Raw genomic sequence first — 23047 nt, 5'->3', positions numbered from 1 at the left:
ATGTGTGGTAACAGATCATTTTATTAAAAAAAAGATGTTGTATTTGTATAGATGCAGACATGTTCAGTTTAAATACAATCTAAAATTAATCTTTTATATATTTATATTTTTTTCATAACACTGGGAGTGGACTACTTTTAAAACAATTTGCATCTAGTAAGAATTCTATGACCAAGTAGCAATTAGCAGGGCAGCTACGACACAAGCACAGTGTAGAGTTTGTATACAAATACACAAAGCACAAACGATAAAATACACACATATTTGCAAACGTCTGGTCTGTATCAGCTCCTCATAAATAATGTAAATCCAACAAAGGAGGACAGCTCGCACATTATTCATCGGTCACCTGTTCGTCTGCGCTCTTCATAAATACAAGAAAAATACTTTCCTGATCAGAATCCCTGTCACACGTGTGTTAGTTTGTCTGGAGTGTTTTCAGTTTGAGTCCTCGAGGCTGCTGCTTTTCTGCTCCGAGCTGCAGTTGCACAGCCGGTCCATGATGCTTTTGAGGCTGGGCTCCACAATACCGAGCAGGGGCCTCTGGGAAGGGTCCCCGTTCCAGCAGGCCTCCATCAGCTGCCAGCATTCCTCATCGAAAGCGGGCAACCGCTCGGGTCTGGCTCCTGGAGACGATAAGGACACAAGTGAGCCGAGAGAGAGACCCAAAACAAAGAAAAGATAATCCTCAGATGGTGAACATCGTGTTGGAAGAATGACATGTTTCCTGAGGGCAAGTGTAGATGTATTTGTGTACATCAGCCTCAGGTAGGTGATATTTGAGTTTGTGTTTTAGCACTTACATCATAGAGAAAACAGTCATGGTGCTTTAACAGCTGACCTAGTTTGTTTGGTTCAAACAATCTCATCCAACCACAAGATTTTTTTGACAGTAACATGATTTTGTTTTTAGTTTATGTGTAAGGCACAAGTACAGAGAAACACTGACAGTTGCAGAGGCAGTGTGCAATGTACTGCATGCAAGTCTATATCTGAAGCTACCCTGCATTCATGTGACATTGGAATAATCGTTGAAATGAGATCCCAACAGGGACAGCTGACATGGTTGCCCCCTCACATAGGAACAGCTGGTCCTTTGATGGGCATCAATAGTTCAAGTAATCAAAAAAAAAAAATCAGACAAAACTGAATTAAATACAAACATTTATAGCATTAGCTAGTCCACAATTAATGACTGGCTGGTGTCATGATTACAGTTTGGTTTCAGTGTTTACTAGGACTTGACTGTTGTATAAAACATCTTAAAATACCTCATCCAGCTGACAGGTAGGGAATTCCAGAGGGTTATGCCTCTGGAATTCCCTACCTGTCAGCTCAGTTCCTGTAAGGAATTCTTAGTGTCGAATTTTACGTCCTGGTTTAACATGAACTCAAAGTGAAACTTCTATGGCCTGTCAAGGAACCAATCTTGTAAACAATTTTTAAAAGTCACGTTTATATTTATGCAAATAATTTGGTATCCATGGTAACAGTATGGGTGTTAGCATGTGAGCCCAGTGATCTTCCCTTGTCCAATCACAGAGTGAAATGCAGTTGAAACTGCGGGGTATCTTACTTCCTGTAGCTTTGTCACAATACTGGAATTCCAATTCTATACAATACCTTTAAAAATATAGATATTTGATCCTGATACTATGGGTAATGACATTGAGGACATAAAATTTAAACTTTTTATTCAAAGTTAAGTATAACAAGGCAATAAAATGACAATGATGACTCTTCCTTTCTTAGGTAGTAGCAGAGAGCAGCAGAATGACTGTATCAAACATTAAATATAAGAGAGAGTATGAATGTGCTGATGGTATCAGTGAATCAATACTGCAGATAATGAGTACTGAGATTGTTTCAAATGTTCGATAAATCAATATTTTTGACAACACTAACTCACTTTACATTCCATGTGTTTCCTCTTTACAAAGCAAGTCAGTGTAGCGATCCCACAGTAAACTCCCTCAACTAATGTTCAAAATCAGTTATTTCCTCATGGATCTGTGTCACCAGTGAATATAAATAAATGTATTAGAAGCATTTCTTATTAGAAGATTTCCCACATGGATCCACATAATGCTGATGATGCCAGATGACATCACCAAAACTGTCCAATTAATGTGTTTGTATAACATCATGTTTACTGGTCTTGGTGCATTTGTAAAAAGTGAGTCAGTCAGTGTGAACACAAACTGGACCAGAACTGTAAGGCAACAAATATGATTTTTCTTACACTGATAGGGACCAAACTGCAGGTACGACAGCACTATTTACCTTTTTTAACGTTATTCCAGAGCTGGTCCTTACTGGAGCATTTCTCAAAGGCTTCTGGGAGTTTCACTGAACCAGTGCAGAGGTACCAGAAAAGGATCCCGAAGGCGTAAACATCCACAGAGTTATCATACTTTCCTGTCCAGAGAAGGATAACAATGGAGAGGAGACCTTAAAGACTGCAGACTCCAACACTCCTGCACATTTAGGTTTCATTTTGACACAAGATGTCACAATAAACTCATGTTCTGTTGTCACTGTGTATTTAACAGGTCATATAACAGAGCTCCTCTCTCAAGTAAAGAAGTTTTTGTGAGCCACTGGTAGCTGCTTGTTCTGACAGTTCTGACCTATTAAACTGTTTGAAGTTGTGCCTCAAGAGCTACCTCATGATGAAATTATGGTCCGTGTGACTGCTCAGTAATCATACCTGTAAACAGCTCTGGAGCCATGTGGATGGGGGTTCCAACAATACTGCCAGACATCATGGCCTCTGGTTTACAGAAGCCGAGGTCGGTGATCTTTGCACGATTTTGTTTGTCCAACTGGAAAAGGAACGAGGGAAAGCAGACATCAACATATAACACACACACAGACAACACCTCAGGTTAGCAAACTCTTACTGTCTGTGAGATCTGAACTTACCAGAACATTCTTTAGCTTTATGTCTCTGTGCAAGAGGCCCTGACCGTGCAGGAAGCGGATCCCCTCCACCACATCCAGAGCAATCTGAAGTCTCTCCCTCAGTGATAAACCAGCCTGATACAGATGGAGAGAGAGCCAAAGGAGACTTAACTGGATGTAAAGAGTGAAACTTTACCAGTAAAACAATAATATGTCTCTTTTTCTAATCTCTGCATCATCAAGTCACCTTCAGGCCTGTGTAGAGGTCTCTGTGCAGCCGCTCCATAATAAGCAGCACGGCGATGCTGGAGCCGCTTCCGTAAGTGTGATCAATCACAGAGCCGTGCAGGTCGACGAGCCGCTCATGTTTGGGCAGGGACCTGAAGCAACACACATGCAAAGGAGGAGAATGAAATAAAATATTTCGGACAAATGCTCATAAAACAGTCACTTTTTGTTTTCTTAGAGTCACAGTGTATTGATGTAAATCGAGTTTGTCCACATTAAGGCAGTTTTACTACGTCCTGCATTCTTTAGTTTGTGGCAGTTTGAGCAGATAAGCATCAGTCAATCAATACAGAACTAAAGAACAAAAGCAACCACTGTGACATTTTGCTGCTTTCTACTGTTTACGAACTCTGTTTTCTAGCGCACTCATGACATCGAACGTGACACACAACAAAAATAAGAAGAAGAAAAAACCCATCTAATCACAAATTTGTCTCCTGGCAATGGAAAGACATTGATCCCCTATATGTAGCAGCTTTTCCTGCATTTCAGAAACCCAGATATATGCCCTAATACAGGTGGAAAAATTGTACCAAACACTGTTGACATTATGATGTGTGCATAAAACAGCCTCAAGGCTTCAACAGTCAAACTATTCTTTTTATACGCTGGGTGGAGTTTGGCCGGTATGATGAAGCAACTGTGAAATCCAATGAAAAGAACTGTGCTCTTGATAAATGCAGCTACTTCAGAAACTGCACAAGCCATTTGACATTTCCGCTTTTGTACCTGCGGCGGTTTAGTGTCAAGACTTAAAATGACTGAGACAAATAGGACAGTTGCTGAGATATCACCAAAGCAGCTGTCTTGATGAGTGAGTCTGTATGTGGGGTTTCATTTTTACACTCTCACTCACTCACCTTGTGTAGTGAAACTCCAAAGCCAGGTCGTTCCAGTGTTTATCATCAGGTGGTACCACTGACTTTAAGGCGCATGGGTAGTGTCCGCCCCAGCTGTCACACAGGTACACAACTCCGTACTGACCCCGACCCAACTCTCGCCCGAGCTTAGGCTTGCCTGTCAGAAAGCAATGCAGTCAGTTTTTACCTTAAAGTAGAAAAACAACTTGTGCAAAGTATTATTATATTGTGCATTAACTTGGTAGGACTATGTCTGTATGTATTAACCTCAACCTAGGTGAGTAGTGTCTCTCTAATTAGGTGTGCTTCACTGTGATGTTTGAGCTTCACTGTGCAGAATGATGTGCAGAGTTTAGACACTAGATGGCTTTTTTCACATTCATCTGCAGAACCAGAAAAGTTTCCCTGTGCTCACCTTAAACCTTAGTTTAAGAATTCAAAGTGAAGAAGGAGACATCTTGTGTACAGTAGTTTTGAAATGAACAATATTTGTCATTGTCATATCATATTCATAGAGTCTGGATTTGTGAGTAAGAGAAGAGGACTGGATGCAAATTTAAGAGTTTGTAATTTCAGTGGAGGAAAAACACATTGGATACACACGTGGAGATATTTATTGATACCAGAGTCACTGAGGGCCACAAGTGTGCAGAGTTTCACTTTAAGCAGCATGTCAACAGTGAGAGGATTCACTGGTGACTCACCATGCAGAAGCACATCCCTGAGGGAGCGGCTCTCCAGAGACAGGCGAGCCAGTCGAGGGGCGTGGTCCTTCCTCACACGCAGCCACAGGTCCTCAGTGCGCTCCAGACGGCCTGTGTGCCCTTCCTCCAGCTACAAACACCAACACATGACATAACATCTCATGGTTAGCATTAAGAAGAGCTGTTGAATGACTGGTCCCATTAAACAGTTATTGAACAGACTTGAAACTGTTAAAGCGACATCTAACGTGCCGTACTTTTATCTTTAAACATTGTGTTTGAATTGCATCTTCTTGGTCCACCCTGTTACATCTAATTTTGTCCTCTTTTTTTAACTACACCATTAGAACATCAGGAGGTGCCATCACCATAGAGACTGCTGTTGCGAATACCACTCTCAGGTTCTCAGTGTCTACAGGCCAGTCGCTTTGACCTCTACGGCACTGCTGTCATTTGTCAGACTGGTTAATGCAGAGCTGCTTCTTGATGTATTGAATTTCTATTTTTATCCAGGGGGTGAGAGTACAGGGTTTAGTTCTCATCACTGCTGTTTGTTTTGTGCTCAGCCATAACGTTCAAGTCAACATGAGAGCGGACATACTGAAAAAATTGCTCACTACTCTGCAACAACATCCATTAGATTGAGTCATCATGTGTCTGTAGCTGGTAGTTTTGAGACTGTTAATCAGCTGATAATCAGCAATGAAACATTATGGTTATTGGTCTGTCATACTGTCTGGTGATCAAGACCAGTCTCAAGACCACTTAATGAAGGTCTCAGCATGTCTCCGACTCATCCACATTTTTACTCGGTCTTGGTTCGGTCTCAGAAAAAGAGTGCTTAGGATTTTATTCCAAGACCAGTCAAGACAGCAACTCAGAGACATCACCAAACTGACTGGGTAAAAAAGGAGTATTAAAAAAGATGGTTAAGCTGATTTCAGCTGCTTAATATTTATATTTGTTTGCTCATAGAAAATACAGGAAAATTCCCATATTAAATTCACCTTTGTGATGTCTTTGGATTATTTTATAGACATTTCTCATGCTACACTTATAAATACACACATACATATACAGTATGGCAATAGAAGAGGTGAATGAAGAGGAATCTTAATTTGTTTTCTGTGTATTTTAATGGGAATATGGATCTTTTAGATCAATATGAGGAGTGCCTATGTTTGCATAAAGTGTGGGACTCATACTGGTCTTGGTCTTGACTTGGTCTCGATACTCTCTAGTCTTGGTTATGACCTGAACAAGACTGGGTTTAGGTGGTCTTGACTACTACATTGCTTCCATCATGATAATATCAGTAACATTTTGATGGCCTGAAGACTGTAGTTGTAGTTTAGTAGCCATCATCAGACTTTTAACTATGATTACTAAGTTCATAATATCAAGTTACTTCACTAACTTTATTTAACTTTAACTTTATTATTTATTTAACTTTATTTGGTCAAGTATGCTGAATTCCTCCATATTTTTAATGTTAGGCAATTTTGCATAATACAATTATCAACTCAGAGTTATGGATGGCATTTATGCACCTTTCACTGCATCTACGTTGCCATTTACTGTACAAGAGGAGAGGCCTTGTTAAAAAGTGCACTGAGAAAGCCTAGGCCTGACACTTTAACTACTTTTGCTGAACAATATATTGTCCTAAAAATAACTGCAATAAATGGTAGAATTGTCATTTTGAGACGTTTTTATTCCCCTAACATAATGCAAGTACATCCTTTCAAAGAGCAATGAATATGAGTATTAAAATAGTTAACTTAAAATATGTGTAATTAGCTCTGTAGTTATGGGCGCAGCAAGTCTGAGAAGAAAAGGGGCCAAATTGTCCTCTACAGTTGCCTTGTTTTAGTTATGAATCAAATTACCACAAGTTCGCTGTCACAGTTACAAGTTTTTTTTTTTCAGACAATGGCCACAACAATGGTGTTTGGATTGGTGCCGTGTAGCAGAAAAGCCATAAACACCCTGCAGCCAGCAAGCTGGACATGCTTTGCAATAAACTCTGTCCACACTGGAACCCAGAATTTCTTACACGCAGTAGCAGACTGAGCCAACGACATAAGAGTAAAAACAGGTCCTGGAAGTTTGACCCAGAGTGGTCGGTCACTGCCAACCCAAACAAACTCCTCTCACCACTCACTAGAAGGCAATTATTATCACATTGGTGCGATTCTTTTCATGACAGAAAAAGGGCCCTGCTTTTAAATTCCTCTGTGAACAGGAAGGCTTTATTTTCCTCTGCAAACTATCCCTGCTGTGCCTTTACAGCACACTTTGCATTTACTCTGATAACACCTCCATCATATCAAACTGCATACCACAGCTACTTTGTCTATAAACATCCAATGTTCTACTTGTGATTCAAGTCCTTCCAACAGGAATGTGACATAAGAATAACTGTGTTTTATTAAGTTGACTCATTTGCACTTGAACCAATCAGTAAGTCAGATGAATAACTAAATAAAATTAGGATATTTCTGTCCATGAAAAGCTCCGAACATACAAAGCATTACACACTGTCCGCCGTTCTCTAAGACTGCCATGATTAATCACTATCTTTGTGTAACTGCATTAGGAGTGAAGAATTAGCAAGCGTAGAAATGTAGCCAGTGATGTGACCCACACTGTATGTCATGTGAGAATCATCATCAGAGCTATTTGACCAGAACTGATTTGTCAGGGACCTCATGGAGGGAGTCGCAGCTATTTGCACACGGGGGCTTAAAAGGCGACGTAATTCAAGTGAAGAGGAATGAATTGCTAAACCACAAGCTGTGCAGGGCCAGACAGTAACTGATTACTGAGCTATCACTACATGTCATTTGAAAGTGCATTCAGTCAGTGGTCAGTTTCCAACAATAAGCGTTCCCACCAGCCACAGATACAGTAGGTTGAAAGGCTTTCAAACCATTCAAGTGAATCAGCGAGGAGTTCAAACAAATCTTTTATTCTGGTCAGGTGATTAATGCTTCATTCATTCAAGTCATTTATAGCTCTTACACACTATGGCTGAGAAATGAGTAAGAGACAACAGCTCAGCTCAAAACTGCAGCTAGTGCTAAATGCTCTGTTACCTGGTGCGTAAGGAGAAGATCTTATCTGTCAGAGCTTGACTTTACCTCCACTACTTATCTGATAGCAGTGGCAATTATTTTTAGTTGGAAAAATCAGACTGTGAGACTTTGATGACAGTAGAAAGATGAAGATAGATGGAGCACAGTACTACAGGCATTAAAGGGACAGTTCACCCCAAAATTAAAAATACATATTTCAGTCTAGATTGTTGTGGCATAAATTGCTGAGTGTTGGAGATATCAGCTGTAGAGATGTCTGCCTTCTCTCTAATATAATGGGACTAGATGACACTCAGCTTGTGGTGCTCAAACACTAAAAATATACATTTGAGAAACAGTTATGTCTGTTTCCAGACCTGGTTACTCAAGATAATCCACAGACGTTGTTGTGAGCAGTTTCAATTACACCTGCCAATCGCATCACAGCACAGAAGGAAGGGTGCATGTACTCATGGGCGAGAGGCTTGTGCTAGTGACAGCGCCAGATGTAAACATTAATGGCGTCCTCCTCAACTAAGCTGTACCTTTAGCTAGTTAGTGGTGCTAAGTGAGCTAACAGTATCAGCTAGCGATAAACTAAACACCAGCCTCTCATCCATGAGTAGATGCACGTTTCCGTCTGCACAGTGATACAGCTGGTAGGTGTAGGTTGGTAGAAAGAAAATAGTTCCTACGTGAAACTGTTCACAGCAAGGTCTGTGGATTGTCTTGAGTGACCAGGTCATGATTTCTGGAAAGAGACATTACTATTGGGTTTTTCAAATTGTTTTTTGGCACTTTGAGCAACACAAGCTGAGTGCCATCTAGTGCCATTATATTTGAGAGAAGGCAGACATCTCTACGGCTGATATCTCCAACACTCTGCAACTTGCACCAAAACAATCTAGAATTATTAACAAAACTACAGGTGAGAGGAAAAATAAGTCTTTTTGATTTTGGGGAGAACTGTCCCTTTAAGAGAGAAAGATGGGGAATGAAAGAGAAAAAAAGCAGTACCTGGCGTAGCGATGCAGCAAAGGCATCATGGGAGCTGTTGAGGCGGGTTCTGAACTGGGAGCAGATGCTTCTGGCCAGTTTGGCAGCACTGAGACTTTCTATGGCGTCCTGGGCCACTTTCCGCTTCCACTCTGGAGTGATGGCAGGAGGGTTCACAAACGTTATCCTGTGGATTATCTGAAAGCAAGACACAGATTGAGAACACTTCTTCAGAAGTCACCATTCTGTGTGTTTTGAGACTGTTACTGCTGAATTTTAAAAGACACTGACCTGTTTGATTTGCTCCCAGAAGAGTCTTGTGAAGGAGGATCCTGAATGAAAGGTGATCTCCACGTGATAGGCAGCATTTAATAACTGTGGAAGATGCAAAGAGGGAGTAAATGAGGCGAAAGTTCAGTCAGGAAGACTCTCTTAACATTCCTATTCCTTCACAAATGTCTCTGCCTCACTCTCTGGCTCCTATTCTATCAGCTGACTGTAGGCATCCCTATAAGTTAATCCTTCCAGCTTTTGCCATGGTCTCCCTTGACCAATCATATTGTTGCTGTCAACACCGATTTCCTCTCTGCTGCTGTCAGTTGTCATTTCAGGATGAACCCACAGATGCGACTTCATTCCAGCCCGTTCACCTTGAATCATCATCTCCGCCAGTGCCCAGCCCTGCTCCACATCCCATCATCCGCATCTTCAACCAGCCCTCTTCACTTCCACCAGTGTCTAGACTCCATCAGGGGGAATAATCCAATTTCAATTCTAATCTCTATTCCATAAATATAGTGTCATGACTGTCAAACACATTCAAAGTTTTGACAAAAGAAAAACTTGAATTAAAACTTAAACTAAAACATCGAAGAATAATTTGGCACCCCCCCTGCAGTAACTCTAAAGACCCTCTAGGGGCAGTGGGCCCCCTGTTGAATACCCACGGTCCAGAGTCCTTTGGTACATAAGCTTCATAAAATTCCACTTGTCTTTGTTTGAAAACCTTTTTTTCATTATTTGTTTGATACAGGCCTTTCACCAGACCGCCGTGGTGAAGAGGGACCTGAGCCGGAAGGCAAAGGCTTTCGATTTACTGGGCCATCCATGTCCCAACTCTCACCTATGGTCATGAGCTCTGGGTAGTGACAAAAAGAATGAGATCCTGGATACAAGCGGCCTAAATGAGTTTCCTCCGTGAGGTGTCTGGGCTCAGCCTTAGAGATAGGGTAAAGAGCTCGGACATCCCGAGGGAGCTCGGAGTAGAGCCGAAGCTCATTCTTGTCGAAAGGGGTCAGTTGAGGTGGTTCGAGCATCTGATCAGGATGCCTCCTGGGCGCCTCCTGTTAGGTGTTTCGGGCAGGTCCCACTGGTAGGAGGCTCTGGGGCAGACCCAGAACATGGTGGGGGATTACATATCTAATCTGGCTTGGGGTGCTCCAGGAAGAGCTGGAAAGTGTTGCTGGGGAGAGGGATGTCTGGTGGGCTTCGCTTTGGCCTGCTGCCCCCGCGACCCAACCCCAGATAAGCGGATGAAAATGGATGGATGGATGTTTTGTTAATAGGTGTCTCTGACCCTGTGTTGAACCCTTCATTTTGGTTTGCTTTCGTCAAACCTTCTGCTAGTTCACGCTTGGGTTTAAAGGATTAAATGACTAGTAGAGAAAGAACAATTCCTATCCCAAATCCTCAACTCTAAACTTTGCCTCTAAACCTTCAGAATCAAACTGCTTACATTGTTCCTATTGAAGCCTCAGTCACTTTGTGTTCAGTTTTAATATTCATGGAAATGACTATGTAACTTTGTGAAGAAAAGAGCCATACAAACACGGTTCATCTTCATACATTCTTGACAAGAATAACTGTGTCATGGTCCTGTTTTTCACAAACTACTGCCAACCTGTTTGAGGTGATTGGAAGTGATGTTGTGGACAGAAGAATCCATGGTCGACTTCTCCAGACTGCTGAGACATCGCTCCAGAGTCCCTACGAAGCTCTCCCTCAGATAGTCCACCGAGCTGATCAGCTTATTTGCCACCGCCTGATTCAAACGCAGCACTATTAGCTCCTGGATCTGGTGGATGCAAGATTTGATCTCCTTCGATGTAACAGGCTCTCCATTAGTTGTTACAATGATGTCTGCAGTTGGAAGAAAATAGTTTGTCATGTTAATATGTGGTGTACATAACCAAGAAGCACAGAAAAATCTTGATTATTTAATGCCGTCAGTATGACAGTCTTTGTGTTGAATATAATGCACTGCTGCATGAGAGCAAAGGCCCATGTCACACAACACAAGTATCTGTATTCTCTGTAGTCATGACTGCATAATGAAACACAAAAAGAAAGGTTTCAATAATTTATTGCTAAAGAGACTCAGCAAAAGTTTGTCCAGGTGAGCAAAACACTGAGAGCTCTTCTTGCAGACACTAAGTGTCTCTGGAGAGCTGAGGTAGATTCTGTGTACTCTACAGAAACCTGTTTATCCCAGTCGGCTACTTATAGCTCTGTGTGGTTTGCATTACACAGAGAGGTGTTTCTGTTATTCAGCCAACACTCACTGATATAAAAGAGGTGGACAAAAACCTCTCTGTATAACACATAACTGCAGCCTCTAAAGTGACCTCACAGTTGAATCTCTCTAAAAACAGTTTCAGTATAATGTTTCAACTAAATATTATAACCTTCATGAAGGTAGGATTTATAGCACGTCTCCTGTATTAGACAGCATTAGTTTTGGCTAGGTGTACCTAATAAACTGGCAACTGAGTGCTCAATCTGAGTCAATATTGTAAAATAATCTGTGGAGTTTTTGACAACTACTATTGCTACTGAGCAGTGATTTTCATGTGAGTCCCTGTTTAGTTTCTTCTTGTGGAGCACACACAGGAGACAGTCCTGCCAGTGGTTTAATAATATTGAAGTGATCTACAGGTGGTGGTGATACTCCAAGAAACACAGCAATGCACAGGTATAGCAAGAAAGGACTGCTAGCATGTTAACATGCATGACAACAGGGGCACCCAGTAGTGGGTAGAAAGGGCGCCCCATGTACAAAGGCAATGTCCTTGCCGCAGCAGCCACAGCTTCGATTCCAGCCCTCAGCCCTTTGCTGCACATTGTCCCCTCTCTGTCTCTCCCCCTTTCATGCTTCAAACCGATCTGTCAATAAAGACAAAAATCCCTCTAAAATAATGTTTAACATGCATGAAAACAATGCAGGTTCAAACATTTCAAATAATCAGCTTAGCAAATGTTTTATGGGGAAGAAAAGGGATTAAATACTTTTGATAGACCTGAAGGATACACAAACAGATGTTGTGGGAAGTAACACTGAATGTCAAGAGAAAACTTTAATTCTTTACATCAGAGCTAATTTCACTTTGCTAGAATGATCTCCACATTGTGTTAGCACAATGCCAGAGCAAGATACAAGTGTGTTTAAGTTTCCTGAATAAAGTCTGATTTTCAGAACTAATTATGGAGCATGATAAAAAACCTCTTGGGTTTTACTCAGAAAACTTCCTTCTTGAAAAACACCCAGGAGGAGCGACCGGAAGAAAACAGAACGTAATAACCAATAAAAAACTTCCCAGTCGATGACTCATCGAGTGCAAAACTGCGTGGGCAGATTATGAAATGCAGCTGGCTCAGCCATGTTTCTGCAGGTCTGAATAGAGTCTAAACACAGTAAAGAAACTGGCTTTGAGTAAGTCAAACTGTAGACTAATGAACCCTGGGCAGTCAAGACAAGTCAGTTGTTAGTTTTGTCTTCTTTGGAGACACATTTACCATATCACAAATCTGAGAGAGAATGGATAAAACAGAAACAAATTTGAATAGGTACCACAAGTCATCTATCTTCTATAATAGAGAAATAATAAAGAGGGAATCCTTTCTTATTAACTTGAAGATTACAGAGCCGAGTAAACAAGGCACACGTGTGGTCATTTTTCGGTAATCCAATGTGATTCCACAGAATTCCACAATATTACTGGTTTCTATCACACCATATCACATGTCCCACTTCTCAGAATATAAAATACACATAACCAGAGAGCATGCTTTCAATTTTATACATAATCCTTTTTTTGTAGAAATATTTCCAGGTTATGATTTAGTTTAACTCAAAAGTAGATAATCTACTCTGCTGGGAAAAAGATATCCAGTTTGCAACAACCCCTTTGTCATTTTGACTGGGATTTTTGTCTGAAAAGAAAAAAGTCAGTTCACTCCTGGACTGAATCCAAACACACCTTTTCACAACAAGCAAAACATAACTTAGTAGTTTTTAATTACAAAGCAGGTATTTTCTACCTCTAAGTGTAATTGGCAACACGTAGTTTGATGGGAGCAAAAATATATGAATCATCTTTGCTTACCGCAAACCATATGTGAAAATCAAAGCACATGACAGACCCAATTCTGATATTGTTAAAATATGTCCATTAAAATCACAAGCTTAGTAATTATCAGTATGTGTATACTACATCATAATACATTTAGAAAGAGGTAACAGAATAAGAGGGACAGACAGAAAGATTCCAGATGGGGCAAAGTAAAAAATATTAATTTTGTGCTTTAGTGATTTTTGCAGTCTTATTCTCTCGAGCCGTCTTTGCACACTGTGAAAGATTAGTTCTGTTTCATTCTACCTGACCGCCAGACAGCGGTGCTTTAGCACTGAATGTCTTCATCTCACTTATGTGCAGGTCGAGTCGTTATACCAACAAAGTCACATGTGACCATGCAATGACGTATGGTGTTCGCCCCAGTATTAAACCCCCATGTCATCACACATTAGCAGGTCAATTTGGCTTGTCACTTATAGCCATGTAACAGTTGGTGCTTTGATTTTCTTCATCCACCAGAGGCTGTGGCGAGCTGTTTTCTTGAGAGAGGAGCAAAGTCAGACAGACAGTGGTGATCTCGCCATTACAGCTAAACAGTAAGTCGGCCGGCGGCTCGCTGAGCTCACCTGGTTCATTGCTGCATGAACCACTGCGCTGTAAGCTCTCTGCTCTCTTTCTTTGTACTTTCCACAACTTGTAACACAACATCTTCCTCAATAATCTGACAAATCTTGGCAAACCACAGATGAAAAAACCCTGCCTGCCTTGTGGTATTTATTCTACGAGTTGACTCACTAACCTGTAAACTCCAGGTTGGCCGCATCCTCCAGCAGCTGCTCTTTCATGCTGCCAAGCGTTTCCACAATCATCTCCTTCATCTCTTCCTGCTTGCGGTTAGCAATGGCCATGAGGGAGTTGAAGAGCTCACCCTCTTTCTCACGGGTGTACTCCAGCCTGCGGGGTGTTATCTGCAGGTCCCTCTGCATGTCAAAGGCCTGCAGGAAGGGGAGGCAGAAAGAATAAAGGTCTGATGATTTTTTGATGGGCATACCAGGTCAAAGCAGACTGAGACTAAGCAGTTCAAGCAAAGGTAGTAACAACTGTAAGGAGTAAGAAGCAGTAAAACAATCACAGACATACAGATGAACAGTGCATTATCCTCTTACCTGGTTGATGAAAAGATCTAGACAGCGACAATGAACTCCATTAAGCAGGCTAGCCGCTTCCACCTGTTGGTTTTGAAGCACCTGGCGAACAAAAGGCACCAGCAACCGATGCAGTTTTTCGAAAGCCTCACCCAGCACACTCTGAGGCTTGGCACCAGGGGTGGGGGTCTGTGTGGGGGCACCACAGGAGCAATTTCCTATCGGGCTACAAATGAAGTCAAGGGAGAGCAGCTGCTTATGGAGGGCGCTCTTCTCCCTCTCCTTCTCCTTTTCCTTCTCCGCACGGCGGACAGGTTCTGGGGAAGCTGTAGACGTGTTGTCAGGGGTACGAATAAAACAGATGGGAAAGGAGAGCATCTCTTTGACCTTCCAGAGCTCAGCCACCTGCTCAGTGCTTAGGGAGTCCTGGTTGATAGCATAGAGTATGATGGGGGTCACACTGCGGGTGCAGTCTCCCAGGGCCTCCTCTATGGGCTGGACGCTCGGACAGGGCACCACCATGACCTTTGCTTCCTGGTGACAAACCACAAAAATCCCACAAAAGTCACTTTAATATCAAGCGACTAGTTTTTATGCTGGCGTATAATTAGGAAATATGGTTCTGCAAAAAGGCCATGTTACCCAAATTAAACAAAAACATATTTTAACCATTTACTCCTCATTTAATCCAGACTGCAAACACTGCAAGGAGGATACCAAGAAATTTAGTTGCAAGATCTTTGCTGCAATATTTACCACAGAAACCAAAAGTGGAAGTAAAATGAATTTAAAGCTGCTAAAATAAATAATAAAAACAATGCATCAAATGACTATGAAAGGTGCTGCTTATTCTGATGAACCCACTCCACACTACTGCTCCAACACCAAACATCAGAAAGGCAAAGCAAGCAACTAGCTCGTGATCATAATGGAGCATTAAGCAGCTAAAGAACCAGATATTTTGGTTGAGACCTTGGACTGTATATTAAGATGGACGTAGCTGCCATTTCCATTTTCATTCAGTTGATTTGTACTTGATAGAAGTGCACGAGCATATCTCTATCTCCACACACAACAAATGCACACAACAACTGTATGCTGTTGGCTGTGGTGGTTCACGCTGTTATGCTCTGCACCTGTTCACACAATTTTGAGCTGTTGTACGTTATTTAATGAGCAAAGACACGCAAGACAGTTGACATGTTTTATTTCTCTTTCTCTTTAATTGATATTTTTCTTTGCCAATGGCCGTGTGGTGATTGATATATGTCCTCTGTGCATACTTGTGAAGCTCAGAAACTTGCCATGCAAACATCAGTTTGCTGCAGACATCCATATTTTTCCAAGCAGATGCACTGTGACACATTTAGATTGAGAGTCAGAAAATCCCGACTCGAAATTATCGATTTGCTGGCTCCAAATGATGTCACCAGCACAAGATGGCAGCGCCTGTGTCCAGGGTAATTAGGTTTTATGTTTGTACAGTGGGAAGAAGTGGACACGTCATCCATCTTTATATACAGTCATTGGTAGAGGCCAAAGAGCTGAAGGGTGAGAGAATATTTGGGCCTATATTAACCATGTGGCCTGAAACATGACTTCAAATGAATGTTAATTGTTGCATTGTATCTGTTGGATGTGCAAATAGGAATCTACTTGAATCCAAGTTTGCTATTTCAACTTCAAAAGTGATAATATATCAGTGGTGAGTTTACAGCTTGTTGCCCCTGTCCTCACGTGTCCAAACAAACATTTTTTGTTCCATATATCCTAACATTGCGTCAGAAAAATGTCTTGGTTAAGCTTTAGTTATGCTTTCCACACAGGCAGTCACATAAACATTGGCCGACACAGAATCATGATGAGGAAACGTTAAGATCTTTTACACTTCTCATGGTTTATCCAATACTCTCCCACACTACAGGGAGCAGTGTACGGAAAACTTACATCCACAGCATCATTTCTCTATTTTCTCTACCCATTCATGTCTGCATAGCTAGTAAACATCAGATGTGCAAGTACAGGAAAATACCTGCCACACCTGACCCTTACAAAGGGCCATGTCTGGTGGTGTGACGTCACTTTGGCCTGGCAGACACTCACAACCCTCTGGGATTTGTCAAGCATAAATCAACCATAACTCTGAATAATCCACAGAGTTCATGGTGAACAGGTTAATGTTTTCTATTAACATTAGAAAACATAATCAGGTTTATTTTTTCTATATGTCTGTGGTGTTTTATGTAATTTAGATGAAGTCATCACTGAACTTCTTGACATTAAATGCAACTGGAGCACAGTTTTCAAACCAATTTGTGCCAGAAGATGTTTAAGTGGCTTTGACTGCAAATGGGAAAAAAAAAATCCTTTCACGCACATCACATGCTCCCTCTATTTCTGAACACCTAATGGCACATAAATATTTGTGGTGGTCTTGGGAATGTCTGCGACAGGGCAGGAAAATGACACAAGTAAAAAGGTTTTCTTAACCCTTGATAAATAATGACGTTTTTAACAAAAATAGTCTGGCAGAGGGCTTGAGAGGGAGACCACGGCGGGGGGAAAGAGAGCCAGAGAAAAGAGGCAAAAACGACCAACGGCTACACAAAGGAGACAGTCAGTCCTGTCTCCAAGAAACAAGAGCAGAGCCCATCTGAGCAGTCTCTTTGGAACAAAGATAGCCTGCAAACATTCGTTCACAACCAATAAAAATCCAAACAATGTTCGAATTGATTTAATGCAGTCAGGTTTCCACAACAACCCTTCATGAAAATCTCTCTGTGCTAGTTTCAAGTTACTATTTTGTTTGTTTTTCATGTCTTTATGAAGTGTCAGTGTGAGTTAGCATCAGCGCTACCATTTGACCCAGTTCGACAAAAAAAAAAAAAAAAAAACAAAAAACAACACAGTCAAGACAAATGGCCATGACAGAAATTAGAGTTTCATCTATTAGCACATTTTAAGGGTGACTGCTAATACCACACGCCTTTGTTAAAAGCAGACGTGCTTATGTGAATTCATGGGGCAATAGACAAAACAGAATATGTACCTCAAAAGAATTTTAGAAATGTGGTGATAGCATAGCACCCTTTATGTCCTCTGGGTGCTTAAGTTGAGGCGGGGAGCATGGGTTAACTCTGGGATGAGGGGAAGGATAATTAGCAAGTTGGCCTCTAAAGCAGGTTGCTGTGATTATGACAGGAGTGTGTGAATACCACAGAGAGCAGAGAGATTCTGTGCCTTCCTTTACACCAATTTAAACATGTTAATCTCTTAATCGTTCAACAGAAAGCTAAAGACGAGTGTCCTACTGCATTTGTTTGTGACAAACCTTTGTTCACAGCTATAAAAATAATATGCAAATATTAACTTCAGTTGCAAATCATGTGATGTTATATGAGCACGGAAACAGATTACAATTGGATATTCTTTCTCTCATGTATGATAAAGTTTGCATTCATACTACGAACAACAACTCAGCTGTTAAATTTGTCGGAGGTCCTCTCAAGTGTGACAAACTTTTTGACCCAAATAAGGGACTGCAGACCCCATGCCTCTCAGTCACATGCGAAAAATGAGTAGGGGTGTGAAATGACCTGCTTTCAGCACTGATATTTTCCCTCCAGATGTTCATCTATTACACTTTTCTGTTTTACTGAGGTAAGATCTTAATGCAGCAGTGAAAAATGTTTTCAAAATGTAAAGCCATATTTAACTACCCGCACATTGTTTCCTCTTTACAAACAGTGGATAAAGTCACACAATCTCCATACCATGGGTTCTACCAAACAATATTTAGAAATGTAATGATGTATTAAAAAATAAAAACAACAGACTAACATTAACTCTGATAAAAGTTCCCACAAATTAAGTTGTTCTGACACTATTGAGACACAGTGACTGGTATGCGTTTGTGTCAAACATATACGTGTATAATGTCTGTCAATATTAGAACAAATGTATTTTTTTATTGCAGAAATGTTGGATTAAAAAAACCTTGTTAACATGTCTTCTCTATTAGCACAGCCCATAAATAAAAAAAACTTTTATCACTATTAAACAACAAGATTATTCTCTTTTAACGACATGAGCAACCAGTGTCCCAGGATTCAATTGTAACCATGGCAACTTCATCACAGCAAAGGGTTTGGGATTTTTTAACATGACCTAGTCATGTGAATCGCACCAGACCGGCGGCATTACGTAAGGGGGCTGGGCGGGTGGGCTGCTCCGAGGCAGAGCTAGGCCTAGTTTCTGCGGCTGTGTGATGCTCGCTGAGGGGCCTCAGTCTAAAGGGTTAGAGACTAATTTCCACGTGTCACACATGATAAGGAATGACTACAATCCTTACACCATGCTAAATCAATTCACTCCCACAAGATATTTGGATTTTCAGGTTGCTCTGGCTGAAGACCAGAATCCCTGTTCCACGGTGTCCAACAATTACATCTTTTTCCATGTAACCTCACAGTAACCTGTGAATCTGTTTTTGAAGAGTGCTCAATACTTGAATGAGAGAAAAGCGACTGGAAAAGAATGTACTTCTGAACAGTAGCACAAATCGGGTAAAGTAAAACACTGAACAACACAGGGAATAATCAGCTCTGCTCGGTAATCTGTTTGTGAGCTAAGCCATGTGTAAACACAAAGACTAGTTCAAACCAGAGACAGGGATGGAAAAAAATTTCAATCCATCCTTCCTTTTGGTGAGGGCTACAGGAGGAAATGCCACCACATAAAAAAAAAAGTTAGGGCTGGGCCATATGATTAAAATCAGTGACATAACTAAACGACTGCTTGTTTGTTGCTTTTTAATTTCCGGTGCACCACAACATGACTCATATATGTAAAATCGGAGTTTGTTGCTCACATATAACTGCAAAAACTACATAAGAGTAGAGGTGATTTAGTGCACTGTGAATAACATGACCTCTCTCATGCCCCTTGAACTGTTCAACTCTCATTTTATATGACGAAAGGATAGCAGCATATTAGAATTTTGCATTATTATGTCATTGCAATATTAATTTTAAATAGATGACTGCAATGTCAATGCCCAGACACATTGAAGATGTTAGGGTGTCAAAGTTCACAAAGATGGAGCAAAGTAATGCCAGTAAGGCTCACTACCATGTAAATAATTCCATATTAAACTCCTTATTTAGACTATGAGCGGTTGCTGTACAGCGTAGATCCAGTATATTTTACACAGCATCTACAGCCTGTGATTTAAAGCCTACCTGTAGCAGTGGGTGATGCAGGGTGATCTCCAGCTCTGCTAGCCTGTGGGCTGGGTCCTCACATTCCTCATGTATCTCCAGGTCTTCCCGGGGCACTGTGTCCCAGCGGCCACAGTTAGCTGCCAGCTGATGCACCAACTCATACTGGCCAGGCAGTGCCAAGCTGAGCCGTGTCTGTCTCCCATGGGTGAAACACAGCTTCCGCCTCTTGCAGACAGTGCCCTGGACTCCTTCACAAGCCTCTCCGGCCTCGGGGCCCAGTGGCAGCAGCCTCTCACCCAGAAGGCAGTTGAGCAGCTGATAGCGGGCAGCACAGTCCTGGCCCAGTACCAGGATATAAGGGGCAGCACCCACAGTGTTACGCAGGAACTCTTCCTCATGGCTGGGGAAAGAGATGCAGCTGAGCTGGCCTGGGGGAACAGACAGAACAAAAGGAGGTACAGTATATGCTGAGAAGGGATCTTATCAGTAACCTTAAAGGCGCTGTATGTAAGAATGTGGCCAAAACGGTTATTGCACTCAAATTCAAAATACTGCCGCGAGTCGTGTCCGCCCCCCCTCCCCTACAGATTCGAGGTTGCTGGACAGTGGCACGCTGGAAACTGATTTGTTTGCCCACGGGCGGCTGCCGTGGCAGGGCCCGCATCCTTGATCTTCAGTTTTCCAGCGGACCGTTCGAGCAAGTCCGGCTTCTCTGCTGCTAATGCTGCTGCCGGGATACAGCTGAGGAGGAGCCGGCTGCTAATGCTATGTACCGGGACACTGCTAATGGTGCTTGCCGTGCTGCTGTAGCTCAGTCGTAACTGTAACTGTTGCTGAAACAAATTCAAAACATAAACATGATTTGCAGACTGTAAAAATATTTTTTAAATGCGAATATTCTGGCTGTACTATTGTTGTCGGCGAGATCAGTATGTTATATGAACATTATTCCTTAGTCTCTGTGACATATTAGGATGATTTTATGACTATTTGCTTTATATTTCTTACATATAGCTCCTTTAAGCAACCCTGTTTACTCCTGGAATCAGTGACCTTTTTTGGAGCTCTCTTTCAATAACGTAAGCACAGATATGGTATTTATGACAAATTATCCTTTGGATTTGATCATTACTACCAGAAAATACTGAAGATCCCTGTTTAGTGATAAAGATTGCATTTTTTAAATCAGATATTATTCTTTGGGCTATAATTCCTGATCCAGCCCTAAGATGTGGAGCACACACAGAAGAGCCAAATCAACTTTATTATTGAAGGTATCAGACATAATCCTAAGCGATGCTGAATCACAGTCTAAAACAGTTATATAACAAAGAAAGGAGAGCGCAGCAATGGCCTACTTTATAGTCAAACACGAGTGCATTTCTTTCTACCACATATGTGTTTTTTACTGTTACTCTAAGCTAGCATTCCCCCACTCGCATTCACCCCTTGACCCAACATGGCATATTAAAGGCTGTTGTTTCAGACAGACCTGTACAAAGCACTTGACCGCAAGACCCTGGCACATTGGAAAGACTAAAAAAGCAGTTAGATCCTTCGGCATCATGTGATGCACATGTTTACCCACATGAGTAAGTGTAACCAAGACATTTGCAAGATGAATGTAGTTTAGCAGGTAGAGACGGGTTTAGTTTCGTCCATGATGGCAGCATTATGGTCCCATTTTTTTCTGTTGATTGTGACTAATCTATAGCTTAACTTTGTTCATTCAACAATGAGGGAAATGATCTTTTATGTGTACAGTACAGGACGCCATCTCTAATGGAGGAAGCCACTCCTACAGATGTGACGCGTTTCATTCTATCGGCATACCATCACTCTGGTGTGTTTAATCAATGTTTCATAGATGCTATGACCAGATCACCTGATCAAGAAAGCTCACAATGCTCATAAATGTTAAAATATATGGAGCTGTGAGAAACATGTGGTTGTGATGGAGAAATCTGATATAGAGAGAAATAGGCAATGGATATGATCATTTTAAAGCTGGACTCAAAGGTACTACAATATGTATACAATCTAAAAGTAAACCTAACCTTGTCACTAGCACACACAAAAGGCACAATCAATGCAAAGTAGAAGAATGAGTGTCTGATAACCCAGGCTTTCAGCCAGCTAGTGAGTGAGGAAATCTCAGCATATTTGGTGCACTTAGTCTACTCATTCTTTTCAGAGGGAGCTTAATCTCTTTAGTTTTCCATAACCCTAATTAATGCATTTTTCAGTCTGCTTGCTGGTGGAGAAATCACTTGGCAGTGACTTGTTAGCACTTTCTTTTTGATAAAGTTTAACACAGCTATGGATTTGATTTTTGGCAGCCACCTCGGTCGCTTTAACCATGGTGAAACAGTGATGTTCAGGTGTTGCTGCTGCATGTGTTCAAACCTACCTGCCTCAAAGGAAGCTGACTCCGGGCTCATGGTCGATGCACACGCGTTGCTGTAATTCTGCCTGATTTCCCGGAAGAACGCATTGGTCTCCTTTAGGTTCTTCTTCAGCTGTACGGAGTGTTTGTTGTAGCTGTTAAATGTCCTCGTCAGCTCCCGAGCTAAATGAGTCAGTCGCTGTTGTTGCTGTACATTTCCCTCCATGGTCAACAGGTTGAGCGGTTTTCTATTCCTTCTTGGGGTTCCCAAAGTTTAGCAGGTGCCAAACACCCACAATAAGCTGCTCGGGTATCAATCAGTCCTGTTATCACACCTTTTTCGTTACGTGCTAGTTAGTTAGTAGTCATGTTCGTCCTCGCACCTGTTAGCCCGTGCTGAATAATTCCTACACTTGTGGGCTGATTAAACATAACATTAGTGTATTAGTGCTGAGCAGACAACAGTCTCTACATTGATAACTGTTATGTGTCAGTGAATACAGGCTGGGCATTTAGCTTTGTTGTTATGATGCTGCAGCTGACTAGCACAGCTAGCTAGCTTAACTTGGTGCCGCGCGTGCACGGTAACTTTTATCAGATTTTAACGGTTGGTTAACAAAGTGGCCGCTATTTCGGCATTTTTCTAGTAAACATCGACTGTCAGACTGACTGCAGACTGGGAGTGTCTTAAAAACAACGGATACCAACAACACCGCGGTGATGTGTGCCTGTAAATGTGCTAAATGTGCGACCTAGCTGTGGTCCAGTTAACGCTAGCCAGAAGGCATCTCCTGCCCGTCCTCGCCTTGGCCTGGCAAAACAGACATATCCGTTAACTCCACGTAAATAGTCCAGGACACAGTTTCACAGCCATGCAGCTCCGTGTTTGGAGGATGGGGGGCCAAATTTGACAGCTGTCTCTAAATGACAACCTAACGTAGGCACGACAGAACCGTTGGCGTTTTCCTGATGAGGCTCCGTGGGAAAAGAAAGATCTTCCTAAACTGGCTCCGGCCCGGAAAAGCCAGCGGACATCTTCCACCCCAGAGAGCGACGGCGACACAACCAACGTTGCATGAAGTGCTTTCTGTTTCGGTGATGATGAAGATGAAG

At 41.7% G+C, this 23047-nt stretch overlaps 1 protein-coding gene across 1 annotated transcript; it reads right to left on the bottom strand.

Moving 5' to 3' along the window:
- dstyk (dual serine/threonine and tyrosine protein kinase) lies at positions 1–22309 on the bottom strand. Its single transcript, XM_033627615.2, has 14 exons — positions 21959–22309; positions 19567–19976; positions 14348–14860; positions 13981–14176; positions 10730–10968; positions 9121–9204; positions 8851–9027; positions 4757–4886; positions 4053–4209; positions 3152–3284; positions 2926–3039; positions 2711–2825; positions 2284–2418; positions 1–626 (listed from the first exon to the last, which is right to left on the bottom strand). The coding sequence occupies exons 1-14, from the start codon at positions 22158–22160 to the stop codon at positions 439–441; spliced, it is 2793 nt and encodes a 930-aa protein (XP_033483506.1). The 5' UTR covers positions 22161–22309; the 3' UTR covers positions 1–438.
- Positions 22310–23047: the final 738 nt, after the last annotated feature.

This window comes from Epinephelus lanceolatus, chromosome 1 (assembly GCF_041903045.1).
Source record: "Epinephelus lanceolatus isolate andai-2023 chromosome 1, ASM4190304v1, whole genome shotgun sequence".
Lineage (NCBI taxonomy): Eukaryota > Metazoa > Chordata > Actinopteri > Perciformes > Serranidae > Epinephelus > Epinephelus lanceolatus.
Note: the sequence above shows the minus strand (reverse complement) of the source record. Positions and strands in the feature narration are given on the sequence as shown.